The sequence below is a fragment of the Sinohyriopsis cumingii genome, chromosome 15 (assembly GCF_028554795.1).
Source record: "Sinohyriopsis cumingii isolate HCF-2022 chromosome 15, ASM2855479v2, whole genome shotgun sequence".
In the NCBI taxonomy this organism is placed as follows: Eukaryota; Metazoa; Mollusca; class Bivalvia; order Unionida; family Unionidae; genus Sinohyriopsis; species Sinohyriopsis cumingii.
Genome location: NC_142975.1, coordinates 43,216,600 through 43,243,264, shown reverse-complemented (window position 1 = coordinate 43,243,264; position 26,665 = coordinate 43,216,600). Strand labels below are relative to the sequence as shown.

The window sequence follows — 26,665 nt, the reverse complement described above, 5'->3', positions numbered from 1 at the left end:
TGGAATAGGTATTGTTGTGATTGTCTGATGGTAGGAAATCTGGATGAGTTTGTTTTGAATATATTGAACAGAAGACTAAGATAATGGATATATGAAAACCACAAAAAACCCATAAACATTACCTAAATTTTCATGCTATATATATATATATATATATATATATATATATATATATATATATATATATATATATATATATAGTACTATAGATCTGATCATGTTTAGCACTTCAAAAATGGTTCTAATTGATCACTGAAAGCTGAAATCACTAAAAATGGCATGGAAAAAAGTGAAATATAGTAAAATATACTTAATACAGGGACTCTCATATTTGAGATTTTTTTAAAAGAGCGCTTAAATTAGAATAAATATTGTACATGCAGTCAAGAATGCTTGAGTACATTAGTCTGTCAGCTTAGTGGCTTGCTTTTAGGTCAGTACAAATTGTTGGCATATTTTTAAGCCCAAAGCAAGTGTTTGTGATATCTAGAAATTTGCATTGTCAATGCTGTTTTAACAAACATCTAGAGTGCTTCTTTGCCACAAAAGAAAAAATTTTAATGTGTGAAAAGCTTTATATTTAATCTGTATTAAGTTTCTACATATATGTACTACACACTGCAGATTGCATTGTTGAAGATGATGTGGTTGAAAATTTTAAAACATACCTTTTAATAAGCCTGTTGTATTGTGATTTTTAAAATACCTGCCTATTAATTGCAGAACTGCCAACATAACACTGAAGGTGACCGGTGTGAGAGATGTGTGGCAGGCTTCTATGGTGATGCCACAGCTGGTACAGCAAATGACTGCAGACCTTGTCCATGTCCATTGACAGTCCCATCCAATCAGTAAGTTCTTTGCCATAATGCAGTCTTGTTCCTTGTATAGCTTTCAAGAAAGTCAAATTGACTTATTAATGTCCTTGATGTAATTCATTGATAGATAAGTTTGGCATACTATTTGTTTTAACTGTTAATCATTGAAAAGGATTACATTTTAGTATCATTAAATGTTTAAAAAATGGCATAAGTTCAGCATAGGTGCCATATAAAAGACAATCACCGATTGTCAGTCTTATATCATGTATTATTTAATGACATATTATCCTAGCATTTTATTTTAACAAAAGGCAAGGAATAAAAAAGATCTTAATATGTATTGGTGTAAGAGAGGAAAATTTTACCCAGAGGGTCAAAATTGCATCAGACATGAGGCCCATGGTTCAGACCATAACTCCAGTTGTCCGGGCATCCCATACAAAAGTTTCCAGGCGGGCTTGAGGCTGATTTCAGACAGGATTTTTATGAGTTTTCTGCCTTAACCATAATTGCTCATATTAACCCTTTACCTCATGCAAACGTCTTTGGACACCTCTACTGCATTCGCATGGAAGTGCCTTTTGACGCCTGCTGTAAACATCAGCCATTTTAAGACAGTTTTCATAGCGCCACCTTCGGGTAAAACCCCCTATTAGATACTACATTCATTTCTGCGAATGACAATTACGCCAGATCACGTGGTCACTGTTTATGCACTGGTCAATATCTGCTATTTAAAGTAACTGGGTCATAATGTCCACTCTCCAAAATGGCGGTCGCGGATTTCATTCAGTACTTGTTTTCACGATTAGAATCACAACTATGAAAGATTAATAACTTAGGTAAAGGTTGTGATATTGATGTAGGCAGCAATTAGTTTTTATAAATTATCAAATTCAGATGACTTAGTGATGTAGATGCAGACAAAAAACTTGTAAATTTCGAGTATGAGAAATGGTTAAGGGAGCTTAGGCAAATTTCAAGCAGAATTCAGGTGTATTCAGGGCAGAATTTTAGGCGAAATATGCAGAATAGTTGTTCTAATATTTCCCATAAATAAAAAGAATCCGTTTTAGATTTCTGCCTTTAAGAAAAATCCGCCTGAAATCCTGTACAAAATTTTCCAGGCAGCCTTGAGATGGATTTCTTAAGCACTTTCTGCCTAACCATAAACTTAAAGAACCTTAGGCAAATTTCAAGCAGACTTTAGGTGGATTTCTGGCAGAATTTTAGGTGAAATATGCAGATTAGTTGTCTTAAGATTCCATTTAGACAAAATAATACATGTAATATTTCTGCCTGAAATAAAATTCTACCTTAAAAAAAAAATCCCTTCTAAAATTTCCACCTGAAATAAAACTCTGTCTAAGGTTTCCATCTAAAAAAAAGGGGTCCTAAAATGTCTGCCTAAATATCATCCAAGAAAAAAATCTGCTTCAGATTTTTATTAAACTGCCTAATGATAATCAATGATAAATATTCATGTAATTTTTAGAATGGATCATAAATTTTCTTTTGACCAACATTATCAAATAAGATTTAGGTTTTTCTTGTCCTCATTATCTTTCTTGCATACAAAACCTGGCATCATTTAAGTCATTCATTTCACTGGAATTTTGGTGAGATTTCATAAAATATTTGACCAAAACTTTCATTGAAATTTTGGCAAGATCTCACTAATATTTCATTGAAATATTTGTGAGATTTCACAAAAATTCTAACCAAAGCTTTCACCGAAATTCTGGTGAGATTTCACAAACTTTTTGGCCAAAACTTTCACTGAAGTTTGTGCGAGATCTCTAACATTTCATGGAATATTTTGTGAGAGTTTATTAAAATTTTGGTGAGATTTCACTAAAGTTTTGACCATTATATAGTATTTTACTGAAGTTTCAGTAAATGTAAACAGACATTTCAAAAGGTTACAAATAGATAATGGATATGAATTAAACAGGACTTTATTAACCAAGGTAATATTTCAGTGTACATGAAAAAAAAACCGTTATACAGATGTTGTAATTATAGGACGTCCAAGGCAAGAGATACGGGAGTTGTACAGCAGACATGATTTTTTTTATTAAAGTACAAACTTTGATGCTGTTGTGGTCTCTTGAATTAGGCCTTGTTCAATAAGCAGCTGTGACAAACATTTATCATGATATATTAATTACTCTTATTTTACACTGTATTCTAACACAACTAGAATATTTTGATAATATACACAATAAGGTCACTCACGATATTGAAGGATGATTCTGTTTTTGGGCCAAGAAAACACCGCAGAGATTTGACTATCTTTGATAGACATGGGTATCTGGCAACAATTCCCACACCAGTGATCTATACATTGTCCCTCCTTAATTCTGGTTAATCAGTTTGGAGTTACATAACTTCAAAGTCACCCCGGTTCAATTCCTTGTCATATTTAGCTTGTTAGACACTACTGTAAAGCTCTTTATGGCACAAAAACCAAAATGCAGTCCTGGCATTCAGTTTTCATACAGATTGACCAATTACGTTCCCATCGACTTTGCATTGAAGCTATTCTTATTGCTGCACATTTTTCATTTGGTTATTCAAACTCCTGTCCTGCTCGAAACTTTGAATCGCCATGTTTAGCAAGCATGCTCATTCCCATCAGTTTCCATTATGCGACAATTCATTGGGCAAGTACAAACTTTTGACCAATCAGAAAGCTCTCTACAGCGATCATCTGTTAAATAATATACGGAACAAATACTTATTAGAAAGCTCATTGCGGAATGAGACTGGATAGAGCATTATAGAAAAAATACATAAAAAAACAGTTTCAGCAATGAAATTTAAAAAAAGGCTCCATATCGAGGAAAATCAGATTCAGATCAGGAGAAAAGAGAATTTCTGCTTTAAAACAGAAAACAAGAAAACAATTTTGCTTGAGGGCAGTTAAATCCAATTGAAGTTAAACAAAAATACAACAACAACAAAAATTTTAAAAAGAAACATGACAAGGAGAGATGTAGAAGTTATTGTTACCAAAATGAACAATAAGAATACAGCTATCAGAAACAGGAAATATAAATGTTGCTGAAAATCATTAAAATTGTACAAGAAACAAAAAAATAAATTTTATTATATCTTATTAATATTTTTATTACAATTACAAAATATCACTATATTTTCAGAATTTTTGGCAAACTTTCAGTGAAATTTCAATCACAAATTCTCACTGATATTTTTAGAAATTTAGGCAGTCAGTCATATTTCATTTACAAAATTTCACTGATATTTTCAAAAATTTTGATAAAATATCAGTGAAGTTTCACAGAAATTTGGCTGTATGTATAATTGTAGTGGAAAAAAGGACATGTGAATGAATGCCATAAAATTTCACATTGAAATTTCAGTCACATTTTCACTAGGTTTGATTTTTGTAGAGCATAATTTAATAGGAAGCAAAAAAACTTATTTTTCAGAGCAAACATCAGATCAAGTTCAAAATCCACCATGCACCATATTGTTTAAGACCAAAATAAAGTTATGCCTAACATTTCTCCTAAAATCAGTAGAAGTCCAAATTCTGGCTTAAAGTAGGAAAATGAACTGGACAACAGTTATCCTTTAGGAGGAATATGAGAAATAGTACTCTTAACTATTATACGGATTCAGTCTTTCAATTTAGCTGTATTCCCAGTCCGCCTAAAGTTTTCTTTAAAAAATTTGGGGTTTTAGGCAGATTACACCCTGAATCCACCTAAAATCCAGGCGGAATCTGCCTAAAAATTTCATACAGGATAGCTTGAATATGCAATGGCAGGATGTAGGGTAGAAGAAGACTGCAGTGGTATGCCATTGATCTCATTCTGGCATTTTATTGAGTTTAGTTTCCCCATAAACTTGTTGAAAACAGTATTTGTATTTTGGTATTTTCAACAGATTCTCCAGAACTTGCTTTTTGGCTGAAGATAGAATAGTAACATGTGATAGATGCCCCACTGGCTACACAGGCAGGGACTGTGGAACGTGAGTAAATTTCATCTCTTATGAACCGTTTAAGATCCTAAAGAAGTGTGTTCTTTGTTACAAAATGTTTGTGATATGTTGTCTTTTGTGGTCCAGGGCTAGTGGATAATGGTGTTGTTTTGAAATGCATAATACAATGAAACTATCTTACACATGAAATTGTGTACAATTTTCATTTGATACTTGCAATTTCTGTTTGAATTCCAGAGATTGTTTGGATAAAGAAATATGCAGATTTATTCTGCTGTTGAGTTGGTGGAGTGTCAGAGATGCTTCTAGGCCACAGGATTGTGGGTTTCTCACCAAAAAAAATCTTTAGTCATGCAGCTTTTCAAAACCAATGGGGGAAGGGTCATGCAAATTATTTGTGGTTTGTGCAATTCGTTGTACCCAGTGTGTATTTTGTATGTATGTTTTGTTTGTTTTTATGTTTTATTAAAAATGAAAATGAAAATTAATGGTTTGTCAAATTAAGTCTTGATTGTCCATTTTGCTGGTGATTTCAGTCAAGCTATACTAATTGATTTAGTGTTTGAATACATGCATCTGTATGACAGAGATCTACTGTGGTTTTTGCAGAAACTGTCCAGGGTTTTCGATTAAATTGTCTTTTAGAGGAGTATTACAAAATGATCCATTAAGTGGCCAAAACAGAATTTGTGTAGAGTGTAACAAGCGTCAAGTTTTATAACTGTCGAAACAGAAAATAACCAATTTCTTTACAGTTATATTTGTCTGCTACAGTCTATACTATAAAACAAGAGGGAAGCTCTCATGTTCTGATGTGAGCTGAAGATGTCACACAAACTACTGGCATGGAAATAGTTGGTACCTCTTCCACAGCATGTGGGACCAGGAGGCTGAGAAAAAGAGAAGAAAAGGAACCAGAATTCCAAGACATGTGGTTGATTACCTACTTTTGGTTATATGAAAGAAAATAAAAGGATGGATGCTACTGCATTTACCGTATATGTTGTGACACCGTATTTGGTGGGACACCATAAATTTATTTTAAAAGTAATTTTTTGTGCACTGTATGTTCTGGGACGCATTGTTTTTTTTTTGAGTCATAAGTTGTGGGACACCTTTCAAATCATTCGAAAATTACATGTCCAAAAATGCACTCAAACATAAATTTTATTAAAGAAAACTTTAAAAAAGAAAACGCTGTGAGTGTTGTTTGTTTACACTTTCTTCATAGATGCAAATTTGCTAAGAACAAGAGCTCAAGTAAGAATGAATCATTTATGTATATGAGAACAAGTTCAACTTTTTCTGTTCTAATTTATGCTTCAACAAAGTTTTTTTATTATTAAATGTCAAGGTTTATTTTCCATTCGTGCTCGTTACACGACTTATTTTGGCAAAATAACTAATGATGAGCACAGTATAAACTATTCACTGTAATTTCATAAAAATATATTCAGAGAGAGAGAGAGAAAGAAAGAGAGATACTGGTAGATAGTGATGTTACAGAGTGATTGATAAACATACTAATTCCGAAATCGATCATCATTTATTTACACAGCAGTGATATCTGACATAATCCATGTATTGCTGAACAAACATGAATGCTGTTAATATATTTAATTTAAATCCTTCAATCTATCCACATTTTAATTGCCTACTCAACCTCCTCAGGCTCAAATCCATCAAATTTGTCCTCTTCAGTGTCACTGCCATCACATTCAGTATCTCTTATGATATTGTCCTCACATCCATTCAAGTTATTGTTAATACCACAAACTTTAAATGATTTTATGATCAGATCTGGCTTGTCCCAAAGTGATTCGGCTGCTTTCACAATCCAGTCCACAACCGTTTGTTTATCTACACTCTTAATATGAGATGTGTTGTCATTTTCCTTGGAAAGGCCCTCTGCTGCTTTACAAATAAAATTTGTCCAGCTTTTCTTCATGTTGGACTTGACAGATTTATTTACACTGATGCCTAGTGGCTGTAGCTTGGAGGTGCATCCACCCAGAATAACTGCAGGCACCATGTTACCCCTTCTCAAAAGCCTGTTTTACAGCATCTGTAATATGTGCCCGGAATCAATCCATCACTAAAAGAGATCGTTCCTTTCTTGTATACTTGAGATACAGGAAAATCCTGTATACTTGAGATATATCTCTTTAATCCATTGCAGCGTCACCTCCTCATCAACACAACCTTTCTCCTGCACCTGTACGATCCATCCTTTTGGTGCCTGAATATCTTTTAGCTCCCTCACACCACAAAAAATTATCATTGGCAGCAAGACATTTCCTGCTGCGGAAACTGCAAGTACTAAGGTTAGATGCTTTTTATCCGCACCAGTCATGCAAATTCTCACTTTTATCACCTTTCTTTCTGACAGGTCATCGGGGAATGAGATCAGAGTACATTGGAGTTTCATCCATGTTAATTATCATCTTGTCTTCGAAATCGTCTTCTTCTCTTCTTGCCTTTACAAATTCATGGAATAATTTTATTTTCTCCTCCAAATCTTCTGGGAGACGCTGGGCCATCGTTGTCCGTGAACAAAGCACGAGGTTGTGTCGCTTCAAAAAACCTGTTACCCAATTCCTACTGGCTTGAAACTCAATTTCTGGACATTCACTTGACAACAGTTCCTTGGCATAAGCGCATATACTGTCCACACTAACAGGGATCTGCAGATCGCATTGGACGAGAACCCAATTTGCAATTTTTCCATCGAACTCGTAGCCATATAATACTGGTCTCCCACTCCTTGCTAAATGTCCCCATTCATTCACCTGCTGACAAAAATCTATTTTTGACCAATTTGCAGTGGTTGATTTGGGGATTTTGAAATGTCTTGCTGTTACTCGAATTCCATGCAATTTTGAGAAATTTGCAACTTCCTCTTTTTGCTTTAATGTAAAACGCTTGTAATGCCCAGGCCTGACATCATTTTCATAGGCATCATCTCTCCTGACTGGGGTCTCCAGTTTTGTGTCGTCTTGCAGCTGGTTCATTTTCTTCTACATCACACTCCTCCTCTCTGGCAGGCTTTTTTTGTCAACCTATGGGCCTCTTAGGTGAAGCTTAAGGCAACACATTTTCTTTCCATGCACAAGGCAAGGCCTCTTCACTACTTTTGTATTGCACTACAAACTTATCCATAATGTCGGAGATCTATAATGTGGTTTATTTTGTTTTATTTTTATTCCCCTTTATATATGCTATGTATGCGATAACAGTGACTGCGAGGAATCACTTTTTGTGTAAATGTGTGAGAAGTTATTGTTTCAAAGTGTTCCATTGTTTCTATTTATTTTCAAAATCCCAGTGAAAACTGGTAGAAAGAAATCAAAGTTGGCTTCCCCATGTCGACTGACTTTGTATACATATGTATAGTTATAAAAAAAGGTGTAGTTAAAAAAATGTGTATAGTTAAACAAAAATATGTATAGTTAAAAAACATGTATAGTTAAAAGAAAATGTATAGTTAAAAAAAAATCTCCACGCTAAAAGGAATCCAAAGTCTGCTTCCGGGTTCGGCTTGCTTTGTAATAAATTAACCTTTGTATTTGATATCCTACCGGTAAGTTCAAACAGTGAGTTTATGGCTGTTACAAGGTGTGTTTATTCAACACCTGGGCTTTCATTTATATGCCATCTGTAGTAATAATTGACACAAATGGGTTTCGAGTTCTTCAGTGTAAATAGTATACACAGCATTAACTTGCTTTAATAATACTTTTTGTAACCAATGAAATCAAAAAGATTGTCATTTGTACTCACAGTGAATGTATTTCTAATAATGATTTTAGTTTGCGAGATATTGTCATATTGTTTCCCTAGATATAATACACTCTTGGTTATTTTGTACCTTACACCGTGTCACACATGAATGGCATGTGCTTTTGAGCAATGGGGTTGATAATTCTCACTTTCTCTTTCATTCGTATGTGATTTTGTAGGATCCAGTTTTTATTCTCATGACATTCAAACCTTTGAGGACAACCAAACATGATTCGTTTCTCAATATTCACATCAATGACTAATGTGTTGTGTTGTCTGACGAAAGCGATAACATTATGGGTGCATGTGCTACTTATACAGAGTTCGTGGATATATTTTTCCTTTAATAAAATGCTAATGTTGACCAAAAAAGTGAATAAATGATAACAGTACATGGTTAGTTTCTTTCATTTTATTATCAAATAAGCATTTTATTTATCTATTTTATTGTAAGATGCTGTGTGGCCAGTTGCGGGGTGGGGGGGGGGCATATTGAACACAATTTAATTCATTTCCTAAGTCTTGGGACACATGATGTAGCTTAAAAAAAATTCACCATAAGTTTTGGGACAAATTTATAAAAAAAAATTTTATGTCCCAACATATGTGGTAAATACGGTATATGTTTTCTGTTGAGAGTGTAGGAAACATAATCCATTCACCAACGAAAAATGGTTGCACAGGTTAATTGCCACCTTGGCAGAATACAGCCTTGCAACTGTGATTCTACAATTAAAATATCCTAGGGACAACATAATTGAGTTGTGGGAAAATGTGTTTAAATATCATGATAACCAGTTCCCTAATTTGTTTAAATTGGCAAAAATTGCGGTGGTTCTCCCATTACAAAGAAAAGATTGTGAGAGGGGATTTAGTTCATGAAACAAAATTCAGACTGCTCTTAACATCAGAAATGGCGAATAAACCGATAAGTATTCAGATACAAGTTGGTTATATCGACCATTTCCTGTTCTCAGAAGAAGAATAGTGATAAGAAAGCAGAGAGAATATTTACCAGCACAGCAAACAAAATTGGGTATGCAGATACTTTATATATTTGTTGTCAAAGAAGTGATATAAACTTGTTAAATGCTTGTCTTAAAATTAGGTATGCACATACCTGAAAATAATGTTGTCACTCATCAGCTCCTGTTTGGAATTGTCCCCACCGATTCCCCCCTCTGGAGGTAGGTGTGGGATACCTCCCCCTTTCAAGAAAATTCCTAGTAGCATCTCAGGAATGTTTTTTCTGACAAGTCATTTCTTTATATTTGCTTTTTTTCAGGTGTGCCTCAGGGTATGTTGGTAACCCCAGAGAGCTAGGAGGTGCATGTCGCCCACAGGAAGGTGAGGAAATGGGTTTAAAAAAATAAAAAGTTTGACATAAATGTTGAACCATAGATACCAGTTTTTACCTATATATTTCTTCATTTCAGAATACATTCCAGGATACAAAAAAGACTTTTTTCAGATGAACTTTATGCCTTTAATATTTACTTTAAAGTTACTTGATATTTGTAGCTTCTAGCTTACAGACATGCAGAATATTATCTAAACATCCTTTTACAAACAAATATAATTCATAATTTTTCATTTATTAGATCAGTTCATGAACTGTTAAAAGACTCATGACCATACATTTTTGGATTGCCAGACCTGCCAACTCTTACAATTTTGCTGTGTCTTAAAAAAATTACCCTTAAAATACAGACTTACGGCATACTAGCAAAAACTACGGAAAATGATCATTGCCAAAAAATCCGGATAATTGGTTCATCCTTGTTTTATTTGGATCTGGGTTTCATCTTAGAATTAGTGAAATTAGTCAGATAACTAGACTAACTTTACCTCAGCACTCCAGATGCTTTAAACTGCACCTATTTGTTCATATGAAGCGTCTGCATGATCAAACTGTTGATTATAGATTTTAGAAAATCTAGAAAGCGATGCATGTTTTAACACAAAAAGGAAAATAAGCTTATAGAAAAGTGTTAATAATTAACACAGAAGAATAAAAAGAAGTATTCAGATTCTTGTGAATAAACGCTGGAAAGGACACAATTACATTTATTGGACATCACGTGCCAATTTGAGTATGTCTCGTGGCGGGAGATATGGTTGCCATCGTCATGTGAAATGGAAAAGAATTTCCAAGAATTATGTCAAGTTGAGAGAGAGCAACAAGCCATTGAGCTGCATAGGGCTTGGAACTATTGTTTGTGCAACTGTACTAATGGTAAATAAAGTCTATGCATTCTTTACAAACTTTTCAGTTGAACTTAATGTTTATCGTCGATGCGTCAAACTTTTAATTACTTTTTCCAGCTTTACAATAGCAATTATTGATATTTTGTTTTCACCTTACTGAAAACTGGTAAATCTTATGGAAAAAAATCAACTGCCTTACTGAGACGGACTTGTCAGGGTTGGCAGGTCTGGATTGCTAATGACATGAAGAATATTGTTAGCAATATGAGCTATGTAGGCCTACATCACAGCATTTATTTTCTGTTAGTTCATGTTACAAGTTATTGGGGAAAAATTTGTTACCAATAGACACTAACACTGAGTTGCAAATTTTGAATTAAGAGTGTGAGCTTATGATTAAAAAGTTTAAAACCCAGTGGTGTGATTAATTCTATATCACTTCCAAAAAGATGATAAGATGTTGCAGTATGTTCAGGCTTTACTATGAATGTGGTTGGGGTATATAGCATTTCCTTTGTCTGCATGCCTATACATCTTTATGCTTGTCTATCACATCTTGGTTAAGTTTTGCATTTAGGTTTGCAGGCATTATTGTGGGACATTCATCTTCCATGAAAACATTAGCTTGCATTAAATTGCTTGAAATTGATAAATGTATGATTATATGAATGATGTTACAGAGGACCAGAGACCTGTAGTGAATGTGTCTCCTGTACGTGTGGAGGAACCAGTTGGCTCAACAGTCATTTTCCGCTGCAGTGTTACAGGTCAGGGACCATTCAATGTTGTCTGGAGTCGATTGGACAGCAGGCCATTACCACCAGACAGAGCCTCCCAGAGTCCACGATATGAATTGACATTGCGAGAACTGAGGCGTGAAGATAATGGCAGATATGTGTGCACAGCTACAAATGCATATGGTGTAACTAGAGGCTATGTCGATCTTACTGTTGTCTCAGGTATAATTTCTTCTTGCCTTTTATTTGAAACACAGTATTTCATTCATGATTAGACCTGGGGTCAGCCTAATAATGTTTCAAAAGGAGAGAGTGGGCTTGTCATCAAAGACATTCTTAGTACTTAGGAGGTGAGGGGTTGGCTTGTCATCCACATTGGGTTTAATATTGGATACATGTTTAATTTTAAACAATTGTAGGACTCAGTAAGCCATTTTTTTTGTTCTGGTAATGTAATATTTGTCATCTTTGCATTGAGATGTTTACTATATAAAAATGGGAATTATATCTCCCGTGTCAAAAACTTTGCTGTTAAAGGACTAGGTAGGATAAGGCCTTAATATAGATCTTAAATAGAATTAAAAAATGTTTAACAAATAAAGTAGGTTACATAATTAAATGTTTCAGAAACAAAGTTCTGAATAAAAAAATCACCACCATTTTGTTCCATTCAATACATATTTGTTTTGAAAAAACATAGTAGTAAAGAGTGAATTATGGTAAAAACAGTGTGCATCTAGGACCGAATACATTAGTTTGCCCTATTCTGTTGCTATTGTGGTCTTTAAAAACCATTAGTGCATATGAGAACAAAACTTCTTTGCCTAGACTATTTGCAGATTTGAAGTATGCCTTTGGTTGCAGTCATGTTTAATAAAACAAAAGAAAAACAGGTATTCAAACCCTGACTGACTGCCCTGTTATTCTGAGTCCCTTTGTAGTTAGCTCACAAATGCCACAAATTTAAGTGAGCTTTTGGTATCCTTCATTAAAATATTGTTTCAGCTATCATGCATCATCTATTGTGAGTTGTTCATTCACAATTTTTTGTTTACAGCTTGTAAAAAAAGTTTGCCCCATTTGCAGAGAATTTTACAGGGTGCATTCTGGCATCAAGACCTTTCATGTTTATATAATTGATGCCAATTTGTCATCCAGTATGATTGCTGTTGCTAATGGTAGAAAAACTGTTAGATAATTTCTCATAAACCACTCAACAGAATTAGACCAAATCTGACAGAAAATATGAATAAACATTTTTTAAATTTGTTCAAATACTGCCAAACCATCATTAAGTATGACTTACTAAAGGTATAACATTTCAATAATCACTGAAGAGAATTTGACCAAGATTTAAAAGAAATCTTCGTAGAATGAAGACCTTTAAAATTTGTACATTGATATCAATCTGCTTTAAGATTTGGCCACCATTGCTAAAGGAAAAATCCTCAAATGGCGACATCTCAAAAAGTGCTTAACAGAATTTGACCAGAGTTTACTGAATTGCTGCATTAATTGATTAACAGGTTTGTACAAATGTTGCTCGTCTGCATCCTTGCATTTGATTGTCAAAGAGGTCCACCATTATTAAAAATCAAAATCTTCAAATGATGACATCGAACAAATTGCTCAACAAAATTTGATCAAAATTTTACAGTATCCCTGCAAAGTGGCAGTCAGGTTTGTATAAAATGATGTCAATATGCTATTAGATGTTGCCACTTTTTACAAAAATAGAAATCTTTAAATAATGACCTGTTAGTAACAGCTCAGCAAAATCTCAAATAGTTTTATAAAAAGCATCCTAGCTTAAAAGGTTTTCAGGTTAGTATGAATGATTCCAGTCAGCCATCAAATATGGTAACTGTTTTGACCAAATTGGAAAAAACTATCTTTGCATGAAGAGCTTTTAATTTTGGAGGATGTCAATCCACCATGTAAATGGCCAGTGTTACTACAATAGGAAAACCTTGAAATTGACCACTCAACAGAATTTGACCAAATTTGATAGAAAACACAGTTGAAAGAAGGGTTTTCATATTTGTATAGCTGATGATGATCCACCATCAGATGTTGCTGCCATTACTTACAAAATAAAAAAGTTAAGCAGCTTTATCTGTAAAATGTCACTCATAATTGCAATTTTTCAGTTTTTTTCCATACATTTTTGAAATTGTTTGGACATACACATTTTGTTTTGTGGTAGTGTCGTATCTGTATTACAAACACAAATCTAGTATGGTTGTCATTTATCCATCTTACTCCCTTTTTGAAATATGTAATAACATCAAATATTTTCCTTACTTCCTGAAGTCTCCTTGCAGGCTCAGGATAGAATAGGCCTGATGTACCCTATTGCAAGTTGTAAAAAGTGACAAATGGAAGCAACCCTTTTTCCTTAAGATGTGCCCCATAACTGTGTTCCATCAGAGAAAGTCTTGGGCTTTTTAAAAAAGTGTTGTTTATGTTTTAAAAAATTGAATTTGTACTGACAAGTCTGTAATGATTTTGTCTTTGACTTTATCATTGTTTTGTGTGCCATTTTTGGGGTATGAACTTAGCACTGTACATATAGGATTGTGCTTATGTGTATTTAAGCCCTATAGATACAACTTAATGTGGCATTCCTGCCCTTGGATGGGTCCATTGGATCATAGGGTTATGCCTTTTGATATATTAAGATGTATATTTGTAATACATTTTCCCAGAAGTATTGTTTAAACTCTTGTCTTTTTTCTACCTTGTACCAATTTTGTAAGGTGTAATATAGTAGTTTTTAAATAGTTTTCTCTTGCCTTATTATTACTTTATATTAAGCCATTTATTATTCATGTTATGAAGTTTTTGATTGTATCCCCACTAAACCATGGCCAATGTCATCATGACTGAATGTCTTTGTCCCTTCAGGACCCAATCCAATCCGAGTGCAGCTGGACAGGACCAGAATAGAGGTTGAGGAAGGACAAACTGCTCGCATTGTCTGTACTGCTGTTGGATCTCTCCGAGAGGTAATACAGCATGTATTTTGTGTTAGAGGGTTTATTCATTGTGCATTGTTGTGAATGTCGAAGGATTATACTGTGTACATACATTCATTCATGTTTTGTATCTAGGTAGCTCCTTGTGCATTTTTGGCTGTAAGATCATAAGAATTCTGAAGCATTCATGTATTATGAATACATTTCTAGTTCTAGACTAATTGCAAATAGGAAACAAACACATCAAATTGGGGACCGAGATAAGCATTTTGGGTCTGGGGTCAAAATTCTGGTATAAAATGCCGAAATGTGATATTCTAAATGAATTTTGATTATTTTATATTTAGGTAGGGGTCCAAACATGTATATTTTGGACTCAGTTTTAGCAATCATTAGTTCATCTGTCACATGCTAGGCTTCCTCATTTTTAAATAAATGTTTCTATTCCTCTGTTTGGAATACAATTCAGTATTTAAGTCATTACTTGAAAAACATTATTAAAAAAACAATGTGTATTGTACATCCTTTGATGTTATTTTGTAGCATCTACACTTGATGGTGTTATTTAGCATCTGCATTTGATGGTATTTTTCAGTCTTGTTTATTGTATTTTATTTACCTGATCGGATCATCATCACATTTTATGCATGTAAAATGGAGGTTTGAAATATGTAATCCACATGGTTGTCATGCTAAAATGTGAATTTCTCAGCTTTGTTGACATGTATAGCATTATTTTGTGTTAAATTCACGGCATTATTTGAAATATTCTCTAAAGATTGGATGAGAATTTGACAGCATTGTTTGAAGCATTCTTTGCAGACTAGATGAGACAGAATTGTTTAAAACATTCTTTACAGACTAGATGAGACAGAATTGTTTGAAGCATTTTCTAATGACTAGATGAGAAATCAGAATTTATTAAAATGAATGTAGACACTGATAAGAAACCTAACTATCTTTAAAGGCTACATATATCCTGTCATGGAGTAAGCAGGGTGCAGCAATGCCGAGCCGTGCCATTGATCAGAATGGTGTTCTCATCATACCTAATATCCAGGTCAGTGATGCAGGCAACTTTGTTTGCACTGGATCAGACATGTTTAGCACTGGCAGTGTCACAGCTACCATCATTGTTACAAGTAAGTTTTTCTCTTAATTCATATCTTTTCATTGAGAGTCCTATTTGCAAAGTATGAAAACATTGTCATTCGAAATGATTCTGTGTTGAAGTTAGCAACAGAAGGGAAATTTTTCAAATGAAATATTTTAGAAATCTGAATATATAATAAGTCATACTAAAACCAGGAAATATTTACATGAAAATTAAAAAACCCCAGTTAAATCATAAGCTAAACAGATACTAACACAGAAAAAAGTTACTATAGGGCTTTATTAGGCATGGAAGAAAAATTGAGCTAAAAATGATATGACACCAAAATGAATTGCAAGAAGGTATTTTTTGCTTCTTGGGTGGGTGCTTTAGGGCACAACAACACAAGTCCATTTTCAAGTGCTGAGCTAGTGAAGTCAAGTGTCTTGTTCAAAGCTTTGAAGTAAATTGAGATTAAAGAAATATAAGAAGGATATATATAAAGGGCTGTACTTAAGACTGAAGTTGTCTGAGCCCTAAAGGATATTGACAGCAAAAGAACTACAAAATGGCTTTATTCAGGATTGAAGTAAATTTAACTTAGAATTGCATTACATTTGATTTGTTGATGCAAGATACATGTTGATACAGATTATGATGTACATTTTCAAAGTAACTATTACTGATATATGAAAGTTACTAAAATTAAATGTCTAAGGCAAATCATTGTAGACTTTTGCTGTATGAATAAATCCTCTTGTATAATTTTGTGAAAAGTCTTGAATAAAGTGCTTTACAATATAGTGATTGAAACTATTTACTATATCCTGTTGATAGGTTTCAGTGTGCACATGTATCAGTGAACCATATGCCTACTTTTTGGCATGCTATTTATTGTCATGAAGTTTGCAGGAGGATTAAGCACTTAACTTATATGAATACATGTTTTAGGAAATGAGACAGGAACAATGTCAGATCCACTAAATTAATTACTGCATTTGAATTTTCTGTGGTTACAACTCATCATAATAAACACACAATGACAATGTAATCATGTCTGCATCACATGTATATACATATTAAAAGAGTTACACCACTCTCTCGATAACTCGCGCCCTGATAACTCGTGAACCCGCTTATAACACGGGATCAGGCATGAATCCCATTGTTTAAACCAGAAAATACCCCCAAAATTGATCCCTATTTATTGAAATCGGTAATGGAAACTTTGATGCATTGCTCGTTTTATCATCGAAAACTGTAGATAGGACCTGCAAATTTTAATCAACACTATGAAATATCAAATTTAAAAATAGATCATACAATTTATTTACATTTTCTTTCCAAACAACATTCCTAGTACACTGCAATTAACGATATGTAAGGAAATTTTGATCAATGAAAATGTCACTTACACTGAGTGGAGGCAGTACTTAAATAAATAAATAAAAATGAAATAATTTTTTATCAATTAAAATTTGGGTCTAGTTCTATCTTTTAGTTCCTTTTAAGTGTAGTCGTCATAAATGCAATGTGTCGTCTTGTAATGAAACGTAAAATGCGTCAATATACCGTAACAGCTATGTTTGTGAGCATTTCTCTGAGAACCTAATTAAGTGCCGACTGTGTTTTGATAACTGACTTGTGGAAGTATTTCTTGTACTGTTGCACTGAATTAAAAGCTAGCCTCCTTTGTATTATCACAATTATGTCTTTTGAATCAAATAAAGGAGTTGGAATGAAAGAAAAGTTAAAAGGCACGAAAATCCTAGAAACTTAAGATCTAGTGGCCCCCGTTCGTATGTCGGGTGAATTCACTTCATTTGATCAATCAAACACTTATAAATCTTATTGTGTATGTAACATAAACTACCTTAAATTAACTGACTCTTTCATAACTCTGATCAAAGATAACAAGGCAGCCAAGTGAAATGAATACTTCATAAAATAAAGAGCTTGATTTCACAGACACAGACCATTGTAGGCAAGTGAGTTTCAAAGATTTTTTGAACTGATACAGATATCCTCAAGGATGATAAGAACTTTCATTATTACTTCAAGTGAAATCACAACATCAATACTGTACTAATTGAACAATACAAAAATTGAGTTTCAATGTAGACAGTTGTCTCACGAAATAAATGTTGCATGTTTTTGTAAAAAGGAATCTTGTTTGGTGGTGTATCAACAGTTAGTTCAGTTCCCTGCTCTGTGGACTCATGATTTGGCAGGATAGTATTGAACACCACTAAGGGAACCAGACTCGTCAAGAAAACAAAAAGCAGTGACATAATACACATATTTTTCACGTACACGTGATGGTTGTTGAAACCAGTTGGAACAATCTTTTGGACATTTTGAAAATGTTATTTAAACAGAATAATGAACAACTTCATTAGAAAAAGCGCATTATTAAAAATTATTATCGACATGATTGTAAAATGAGGATTCAGTGATTAAATAACCCAGTTCCTTCACGCTGTTCCCCCCCCCCCCACGGTTTTCTCGATGTCAAAGCGATTTTTAAAAAATTTTGGAAGTCCCTTGGTAACTCGCGCCTCGCTTATAATGCAGTCTGTGTTTGTGGACCCCGTTGTGCACAAGTTATCGAGGGAGAGGTGTATCTCCTTTTCTCCAGGATGGGACTGCTCCACAATAAATGAATGTATTTGTGCTGAATAATTCATATCAGATCCATATTTGAGACTGGTTTAATCACAAAGCTAAGCACTAACATATGCCAAACATAATTGGTGGTAAATTCCAACAAAATCATGATGTTGTAGGTTGGTTTTTGGATATGCCTTCTGATGTAAGGCATGCCACAGTCAAGATTTGCACTAAGTAAAGGATATTTTTAAACCATTTTGGCTAAAGTAATCAAAAGGGCTGTACTCTTCTTTAGGCATTTGAGGAGGGGTCCAGTACAATAACTCTGAAATTGTTTCATATTTGGAGACCACAAAATTTAGTATTGACAAAACATGCAGGTTTATTGCATTTGTTGCACATGGTCATATCTGTGAGTTCTTTCTCAAGGAGTTATTGAAAAAAAAAATTCAATCTTTTTTTTTCTATTTTTAAAAAAGTGCATGTCCTTGTGCAGACAAAATAAAAGTTTTCTTTGTTTTACAGCCTCAGAGTCTGCTCCATCTATAAGAATAGAGCCACGTTATCAGACTGTTGAGGAAGGTTCACCGGTCCGATTTGAGTGTATAGTGACTGCCATGCCAAGAGCGAAGGTGGAGTGGCATCGTGGTGATCGTCCTCTTAGTCCTGAGGCATCTATCACCCAAGATGGAGTATTCCAGCTACCAAGGGCCCAGTCATCTGATGAGGGTGACTATTTCTGCAAGGCCACAAACAATGTTGGTACTTCAGATATGAGGACCATACTCTATGTTACCAAGAGTGAGTATTGCACTGCTTTAGAGGGGGTGGTATGTACATTACTTTTTTGAATGTGTGGGAGAGGGAGATTGGGTATTCTGAAGATGCAGACAGAAAGAAATAATAAGGAGTATACATTCCTTTTGTATCAATGTGTGAATAATTTCATTTTCTTTGTTATAACTTAAGAATTTGGAACTTGCATGAAGTTTCAAGCACAATTCCTAATGAAGGAAGATTTTGAAATATGATCCAATGATACTTCTCAAAACTAAAACCTCAGGATAACAGAATACCCACACCCGCTTTTTAGTCCCAAATGTTTCCTTCTTTAGTATCATTACTTTTTCCCAGTAAACCATAAACCCTCAACTCCAATTACTGAAACAAAAATTTGACCCCAATTTCAAGTTTATGCTTAAATAAACCCCCATAAACTGAAACTCACTTCAAACTTGGAAATGCATTTTAATTGCTAAATTCCTGATACATGCTGGAACAGATTAATTACGTTTAGCAAGTACTCTGGTAGGCTTATCAATGATACAAAGACCTGGACAATGTACCAAAGGCATGTGAGGTTAAAACAATTCATGACGTTTGCACCAACTCAGATTAGGGTTGACAATAGTCTAATCTGAAGACTTTGTACTATGAAAGAATAGACAGCTTTTAAGGTGAATTGTTTATGACTAAATGCTTATAGGTAAGCTATTTAAGAATGATTATGTCTATCTGCTTATTATCTAATTGTGAATGATGCTATTCATTTGTATACATGATGATTGGTCTTTATTAACCAGGTATGTGGACTCTCTGTTAATGTTTTACCATATGTGCTTAGAAAAAGACATATCTTTTCACATCTGCAAAAAACTCTGAAAACCAAAATCTTTGGGGGATCCCTTGAGTATTAGTTTTGAAGGGTTTCTCTTTATACCAAATTTATTCCATTGTCATGGAAAGTTTATTTATTGTTTGATTTTGTCTGTCAAAGCATTTAGCACTAAACACATAAATTAATATTTGCACACAAATTTGATTATAGATCATAATTTGTCGAGTATAAGTTTCATTGATTTCCTGATTGCTGCATACCATGATTTTAAGGACCCATTAAGGATCATTTAAAGACCCAGTGAATAATGATAATTATGTGAAACAATATGACATTTTTAGTGTTGTCTAGTCTTCGAGCAGTGAATTAAGGACCTGATGAATAATGCTGATTCATTGGAAACAACAGGACACTGTTAGTGTTGTCTAGTCAACAAACCATGAATTAAAAAACTCAGTGAATAATGATCATTCAGTGAAAACAATAAGACACTGTTGGTGTTATCTAGTTTACATATTTAAGTACCAGTGGAAAATATCATGGTTTGCAGAACCACAAACATTTATACCCAGATAAATAAATGAATTATAATATTATCATTTGCTTTTTTCAATTAAAGTATGCCCAAGTCTTTGATTTTATTGATGCAACATATAAGGAATATGAAGAGTCAACTAAATAACTTTTAAATACTGTCATTAAATCAGTTTACGACACTGATTTGTTTACTTATGAATTCATTATCTATTTTGCAGAGGAAACTAAACCAGACATTACGATCATTGTACGCCAGACATCTGTGGTGGCACTGATTGGTTCAACAGCAAGGCTGGAATGTTACGTTGAAGAAGAAACTGGCCGTGTGACACTGTTCTGGTCACGAACTGGTGGCCTACCACCAGGTACAACAAATGAGCTAATTTTCACTACAGCGAAGCTTTTGTTAATAGTGATGTTTTAATTTTTCATGTATTTTGAACCACTGCATGGACACATATCTACACATCTCTGTATGCAGCTGTACCCCTGGACAGGGATTTTTTGATTTGTATGTCTTAGTTTATTGATACAAAAGTAAAAATGTTCATAGTTTACAGGGTAAATGCTAGAGATTAGTAAGGTTAAAATCTTAAGTCAATAAATTAGATTAAAAACAATGTAAAGCATCAGCAGCACAATAGCTTGGCAGCCTAATCTGATTCAGGATAGTCAACAGCACAATAGCTTGGCAACCTAATCTGATTCAGGATAGTCAGCAGCACGATAGCTTGGCAACCTAATCTGATTCAGGATAGTCGGCAGCGCAATAGCTTGGCAGCCTAATCTGATTCAGGATAGTCGGCAGTGCAATAGCTTGGCAGCCTAATCTGATTCAGGATAGTCAGCAGCACAATAGCTTGGCAGCCTAATCTGATTCAGGATAGTCAGCAGCACAATAGCTTGGCAACCTAATCTGATTTAGGATAGTCTGCATCACAGTAGTTTCAGGCAAACGATTCCTATATTGTATTGTTGCAATAAGGAAGGAGTATTTGCAGTAACTTTTAAAAGTCTGTTTTTTCTCCAAAGGTTATAAAATGACAGCAATTATAAGACTTGACTACATTCTCCCCTCTTAATATTTGTTAGAGCTAATTTATGTTTCAGCCTTCTCTAAGTTGGGTTGTACTTTGCAAATCAAATCCATCTGTACAGGTTGACTTGTCATTGGTCAGAGTTCCATTCTGGAAAAATACACGAGCCAAATTCACATCCTGCAGTGCAGTGAATACATTTCTCTGGCAAGTCTATAACCTTAACTTTGAATACTCACTGTAAGCAATACATTTTCTTTTCCCCATATTGGTAAAACTACCATAGCTTGGCATTTCATGATGTATGATATCAGTGTGACAAGGTAATCAGTAACTGACAATACACTAACAGTTCAGAAACTTTGGCTGTTATTTATGTGTAGACTGAACTTATGCTCATTAAGGGACACTTTAATCTCACAGTCTGGGAAATCTCATTAAAGGATTGCTACAATTGAATAGGTGTCAGTTGTGCCACATGATCATAGGGAGTTTAAAAAAGTACTCACTATTGACTGAGTATAGGACTTGACTTGTCACAGAACAAGTATCAGATCTGTGGCTTCACCAAAAGTTTGTTAACTGTGAAAATAAAGTGGTTGACATCAGCATAAGCTAAAGGATTAATCTCAGTCACACAGAGGAACATGTTAAATTGCTGAAAAGAAGTACCCACACTTAACTTAATATAGGACTATACTTGGGCACTGAACGTGTATCACATTTGCAGCTCTATCAAATGAATGGTCAATGGGAAAACATAGTCGGTGCTGCCTTTACAGGATAGGGGTTTATTGTCTCGTGTCCACTGGCAGATATCTTAATAAACATCAATTGAGAATTAGATCTGACTTGTGAAAGGATGAATACAAATCAAATCAAAACTTGTGAATTAGATGTGACCTCTGAAAATGCAAATAAAAGTCTGTTTTTGGGACTTGTACAAAATAATAGTAAACAATCATGCTAAACAACATTGATTGATGCTTCACTTTGCAGTGAGCAATCCTCAACTTAATATTTTCCAATTATCAAAATCCAGATAAATTTTAATGCAAGTATTGTGTAATGAATCCCACAGTGAACTTTGATATCCATAGTGTGAACCATTTATGAATTTCTCGATTGGAATAGTGTAACGAAAGCAAAAAATATTTGAATTGACAGTATTTTGTATGTACTGTATGTAGTCCTTACTCTGTGTGAATTGTATTTTCAGTAAAATGTGTTACTTATAAACAAGTATATACAATACTGATTTGTAGAAGAGACTTATTTGGGACTCTGATAATCTTTGTTTCAAGCACCTCTATCATAATACATCAAGCATGGCTGAGACACGAAAAGAATGATTGTAGATGGTCAACCACACAACATGATGCATGGTCATTTCAGTTTTGTTAATATTTTATTGTTTGTCAATTAGAGATGGAGCTGGGATACTCAAACTGGGGATGAACAAGATAATTGTAGATAGTCCACCACACAACATGATGCATGGTCATTTCAGTTTTGTTAATATTTTATTGTTTGTCAATTAGAGATGGAGATGGGATACTCAAACTGAGGATGAACAAGAGCTTTATAGGCTTGTTAAGCAATTTTCCTGCTTTGTATCCTGCTATTTTTTCTGATCAAACCAAGAATTTTGCTTGCTTTCATTGCTGTTTTGGTCTACATAAGAGTAGAAATTCTTGCTAATTTAGCAATAAATCAGATTCACACAAACTTTACATGTATCTCAATATTGTTCTTTTGTCACTGAGAAAATTGTACATGTATCATATGTTGAGGACTGAATTTACTATATTGTCCAAAATTGAAGGATATTAGAGTTTTTTTATTTGAGTATACTTATGAAGTTTCACTTTGATAAGTTACAGTCACACTTTTTTATTAGCAGATACTACTCTGTTATAAATGTGATTTTATCAGGGATGTGATCAAAATTGTGTCGTTTTTCTAGGCATCTATTTGTTCTTTTTTATTTATTATAGAGATTTTTTCTTCTTCTAAGTAATCCATTTTGCACAAGTCAGAGATGGCAATATTTTACTATTAAGGCCCTGTTTTTGTTTCATATATTGCAGAACAATAATAGCTTGACAGCATGCAATTTTTTGTTTGCATAATAACATGATAACTACTTTTATGACTTGAAGCACACAAACTGTCTTCATTACTACTATTATTCTACTTTCACCATCACTACCACCATCCCAAATGCTTCAGTAATAGTTACTTTTTTCTTTTTAGGATATCAGGTAGTGAAAAGTTTTAAACTGCCAATTGTCCTGCAAAACAGGACAAAAATGTGGCAATAGTTTCTTGCTTTTTTTTAAATAGAAATGTTTCTCATTCTAAACAACTACCCACTTGTTATGATGAGTGAATTTTCAATCCCAGGTAATTGGTATTATTATTATCATCAGGGTCTGTGCAGACAGATGGTATCCTGACCATTCCGGATATTCAACCTTCATATGCTGGTAACTATGTGTGTACAGGTACCACTGATACAGGAAGAACAGGTAGTGCTGTCACAAGACTCGATGTTGAAGTCAAGCCAATCAGTAAGTTTTAAAAAATTTGTGATCTGATCTGAATGTTGTTAATCACATAAATTTTATATGTGTAGATTTTCTTGAACTTCATGTTTCCTGATAATAACAAGTTATACACATTTTGTTTTGTAAATTTGATTCATCATTACTGAATGTACAAATACACGTTCTTATTTGCCATTATTTATATATCTATAGATACATGATGTAGATGTAAATCTACCTTACAGTGTTTTATATGGTACATTTATTGTTATTGGTTTTGTCAATGGTTCTTTGGGTATATAGAATTAAATAGTATTAAAAAAAATAATAAAATAAAAAATAAAAGCAAATACAGTTATCAACATTTTAGCAATGAAGTTGAATACCTTGAATTATGAAACTGTAATGATACATAAAAATGATAGTGCTAGATTATAATTATGGGAAACTAGAAGACAAATTAATGAGCAGAACAGATTTGAGTGCAAAAAGAATTTTTTATTTTTATAAGAAATTTATATAAGTAGAACATTAATACATTTATGAATTTTTCACATAGCACTTTCAGAACTAAGGCCAATAACATTGTTTCACAAGCAGTATGATAGCAAAGTTAGTTCAGAATAAACCTGAACTGTTTTAATGGTCTAAGATTATCTATACAGCCAAGTAAATCATTTTCTGGTATAATATATAGAGCATCTATCAGCCATATATCATTTTACAAGGTCTGTTTGATTGAATGTGTGTCTATTTTCCTTGGGTAACTGACCCGAGTCCATTATTTGGACTTGGTGGGAGTTTTTTTAGGAATGAAATACAAAGTAGGAATAATAACATGGGAATGTTTTTCTTTAGGGAAAGGACATTATTATCTTCACTAGACATTATGAATTACCCTAAATTTTGTAATTTCACAAAATCAGTTTAACATATGACAGTAACTCTTTCAAATATCTATACTTAAAGCTGAGAGACCAACAGTGCGTGTTGAACCAGAGAAGATCACTGTCCCAATGGGGACCACGGGAACTTTGCGTTGTATTGTAACTGGACTTCCTGCCCCAACTATAACCTGGCTCAAATCTCGACAGGAGCTTTCTGCTAATCACCAGGTAGGGACAGAGACAATTAAGACCAAGGACATTATTCTAAACACATTTTGAGCATGGAGCTTAAATTCAAGCTTCCCCCACCCTCACCCATTAAAATATGATATTTAGTACACATCAGTGAATGGATAGATTTGCTTAGGATGGATCAATTGGTTTGCAAAATTTTGGTTCAGAGTATCACTTCAAATCAGGCTTTTCATTGAACCAATTTAAGCATGCAGATAGACAAAAATGACAACTATTGAGCAAATTGTCTTTTCCTATATTAAAATATGTATTTCATCTATTTCATCAGTCCATTCACACTAGTTGCCTCTCATGCTGTTTTTAAATGTAGCACAAACATTATTTAACCTTTCTTACCAGATTATTGTTTGGATTATATTTTGTTGCAGTCTTCATCTTTGTTGATCTCAACACTTAGGAGATGATGTATCATAACTAAATCCAGGTTTTCTCTGGCTTTAATCTGAATTTTCATCAGAATAGAATGTTCTTTCGGTGTTTGCATTAGAACGTGGCAGTGTTAGTACTGAGTCCACCAAGAAGTTGAAACTGTTTCCTGCCAATGGCTAGATTCAGAATACTGCCTGCCTACCAGAACTGTTCAAAATAACAAAACTGCATTCACACCAGACTTCAATGAAACAAAATCACACAAGTTGTGATAGATACCCCATGTGCAAGTTCTCATTAACGTAATGTATGATTTCTTGTATGTTAGCCATAGATATGTAGATGTGAGAGAGAGCATTATTAAGATCTTACTTGTTTAGATCTAACAGGATAATGTGACTGGGTGGGACATCAAGCTACATGTCTGTGGCATCATACCCCAGTGCTAGACATCACTTTAAACTGCTACACTGCAGACATTGTAGCAATATGACTGAAAAATTGTTAAAGCGACGTTAAAAATCCAAATCACACACAGACTTATATGTAAGCTAAAACATTTGAAGCCATCTGCATGATTAGATTCCTTTGCCACTAATATGTTAATTTCATGTGCAAACTGATAACCTAAAAGCATAACAGCAGCTCTTATGCAGGTTTGTTTTCTTTGTCATTTTTGTTGATGAAAATGGCCTCTGGGTTAAGTGAATAGTGTTTTTTTATTATTGAATGAGCAGTTTGTTGACTTGTACTGCATACCCACACGATATTTCACTTTTTGGTTCCCATAAAAGAAATATCTGTGACAGGAAGAAGAACTTGTGAACTAATCAAGAGAGCTAATATAAAATGTTTGCATTTATATGTCCATTGTCTTCCATTCCTTGCAGCAATCATATCACCCATGTAAAGATTATTTGTTAATGAGGTGAGATAGAGAGATTGAAATAAGATTAATTGTTTTAGATGGACAGTGGTCTTACACTGAGCTTATAAAGGTGTAATTTGACCATTTGTTACTAATAATGAGACCTATGACACTTGATCATTTGATTCCTTGTTGTAGAATTATCTTAAGTAGATAGAAAAGTCCACTGCTGCTTTTACAATTCAACAGTAGAAAAACAGTCCAAAAAGATGTTCCTGCCATGAAAGTATTTTGTGATTCTGATTATGTTTTCAAGAATATCGCACAAATTTAATTTTCAGAAATA

The 26,665-nt window shown here is 33.9% G+C and overlaps 1 protein-coding gene across 13 annotated transcripts in view; it reads left to right on the top strand.

Annotated features, from left to right (window-relative positions):
• LOC149781703 (basement membrane-specific heparan sulfate proteoglycan core protein-like) overlaps positions 1-26,665 on the top strand; it is a 438,170-nt gene that overhangs the window by 294,871 nt on the left and 116,634 nt on the right. For all 13 annotated transcript variants that reach the window (XM_089935800.1, XM_089935795.1, XM_089935799.1 and 10 more), the window contains 10 exons: positions 724-851; positions 4,737-4,823; positions 9,859-9,920; positions 11,462-11,740; positions 14,426-14,526; positions 15,464-15,638; positions 18,725-19,000; positions 20,573-20,719; positions 23,824-23,964; positions 24,910-25,055. In XM_089935800.1, coding sequence (XP_089791926.1) covers positions 724-851; positions 4,737-4,823; positions 9,859-9,920; positions 11,462-11,740; positions 14,426-14,526; positions 15,464-15,638; positions 18,725-19,000; positions 20,573-20,719; positions 23,824-23,964; positions 24,910-25,055 — 1,542 coding nt within the window. The remainder of the gene's footprint in view (positions 1-723; positions 852-4,736; positions 4,824-9,858; positions 9,921-11,461; positions 11,741-14,425; positions 14,527-15,463; positions 15,639-18,724; positions 19,001-20,572; positions 20,720-23,823; positions 23,965-24,909; positions 25,056-26,665) is intronic.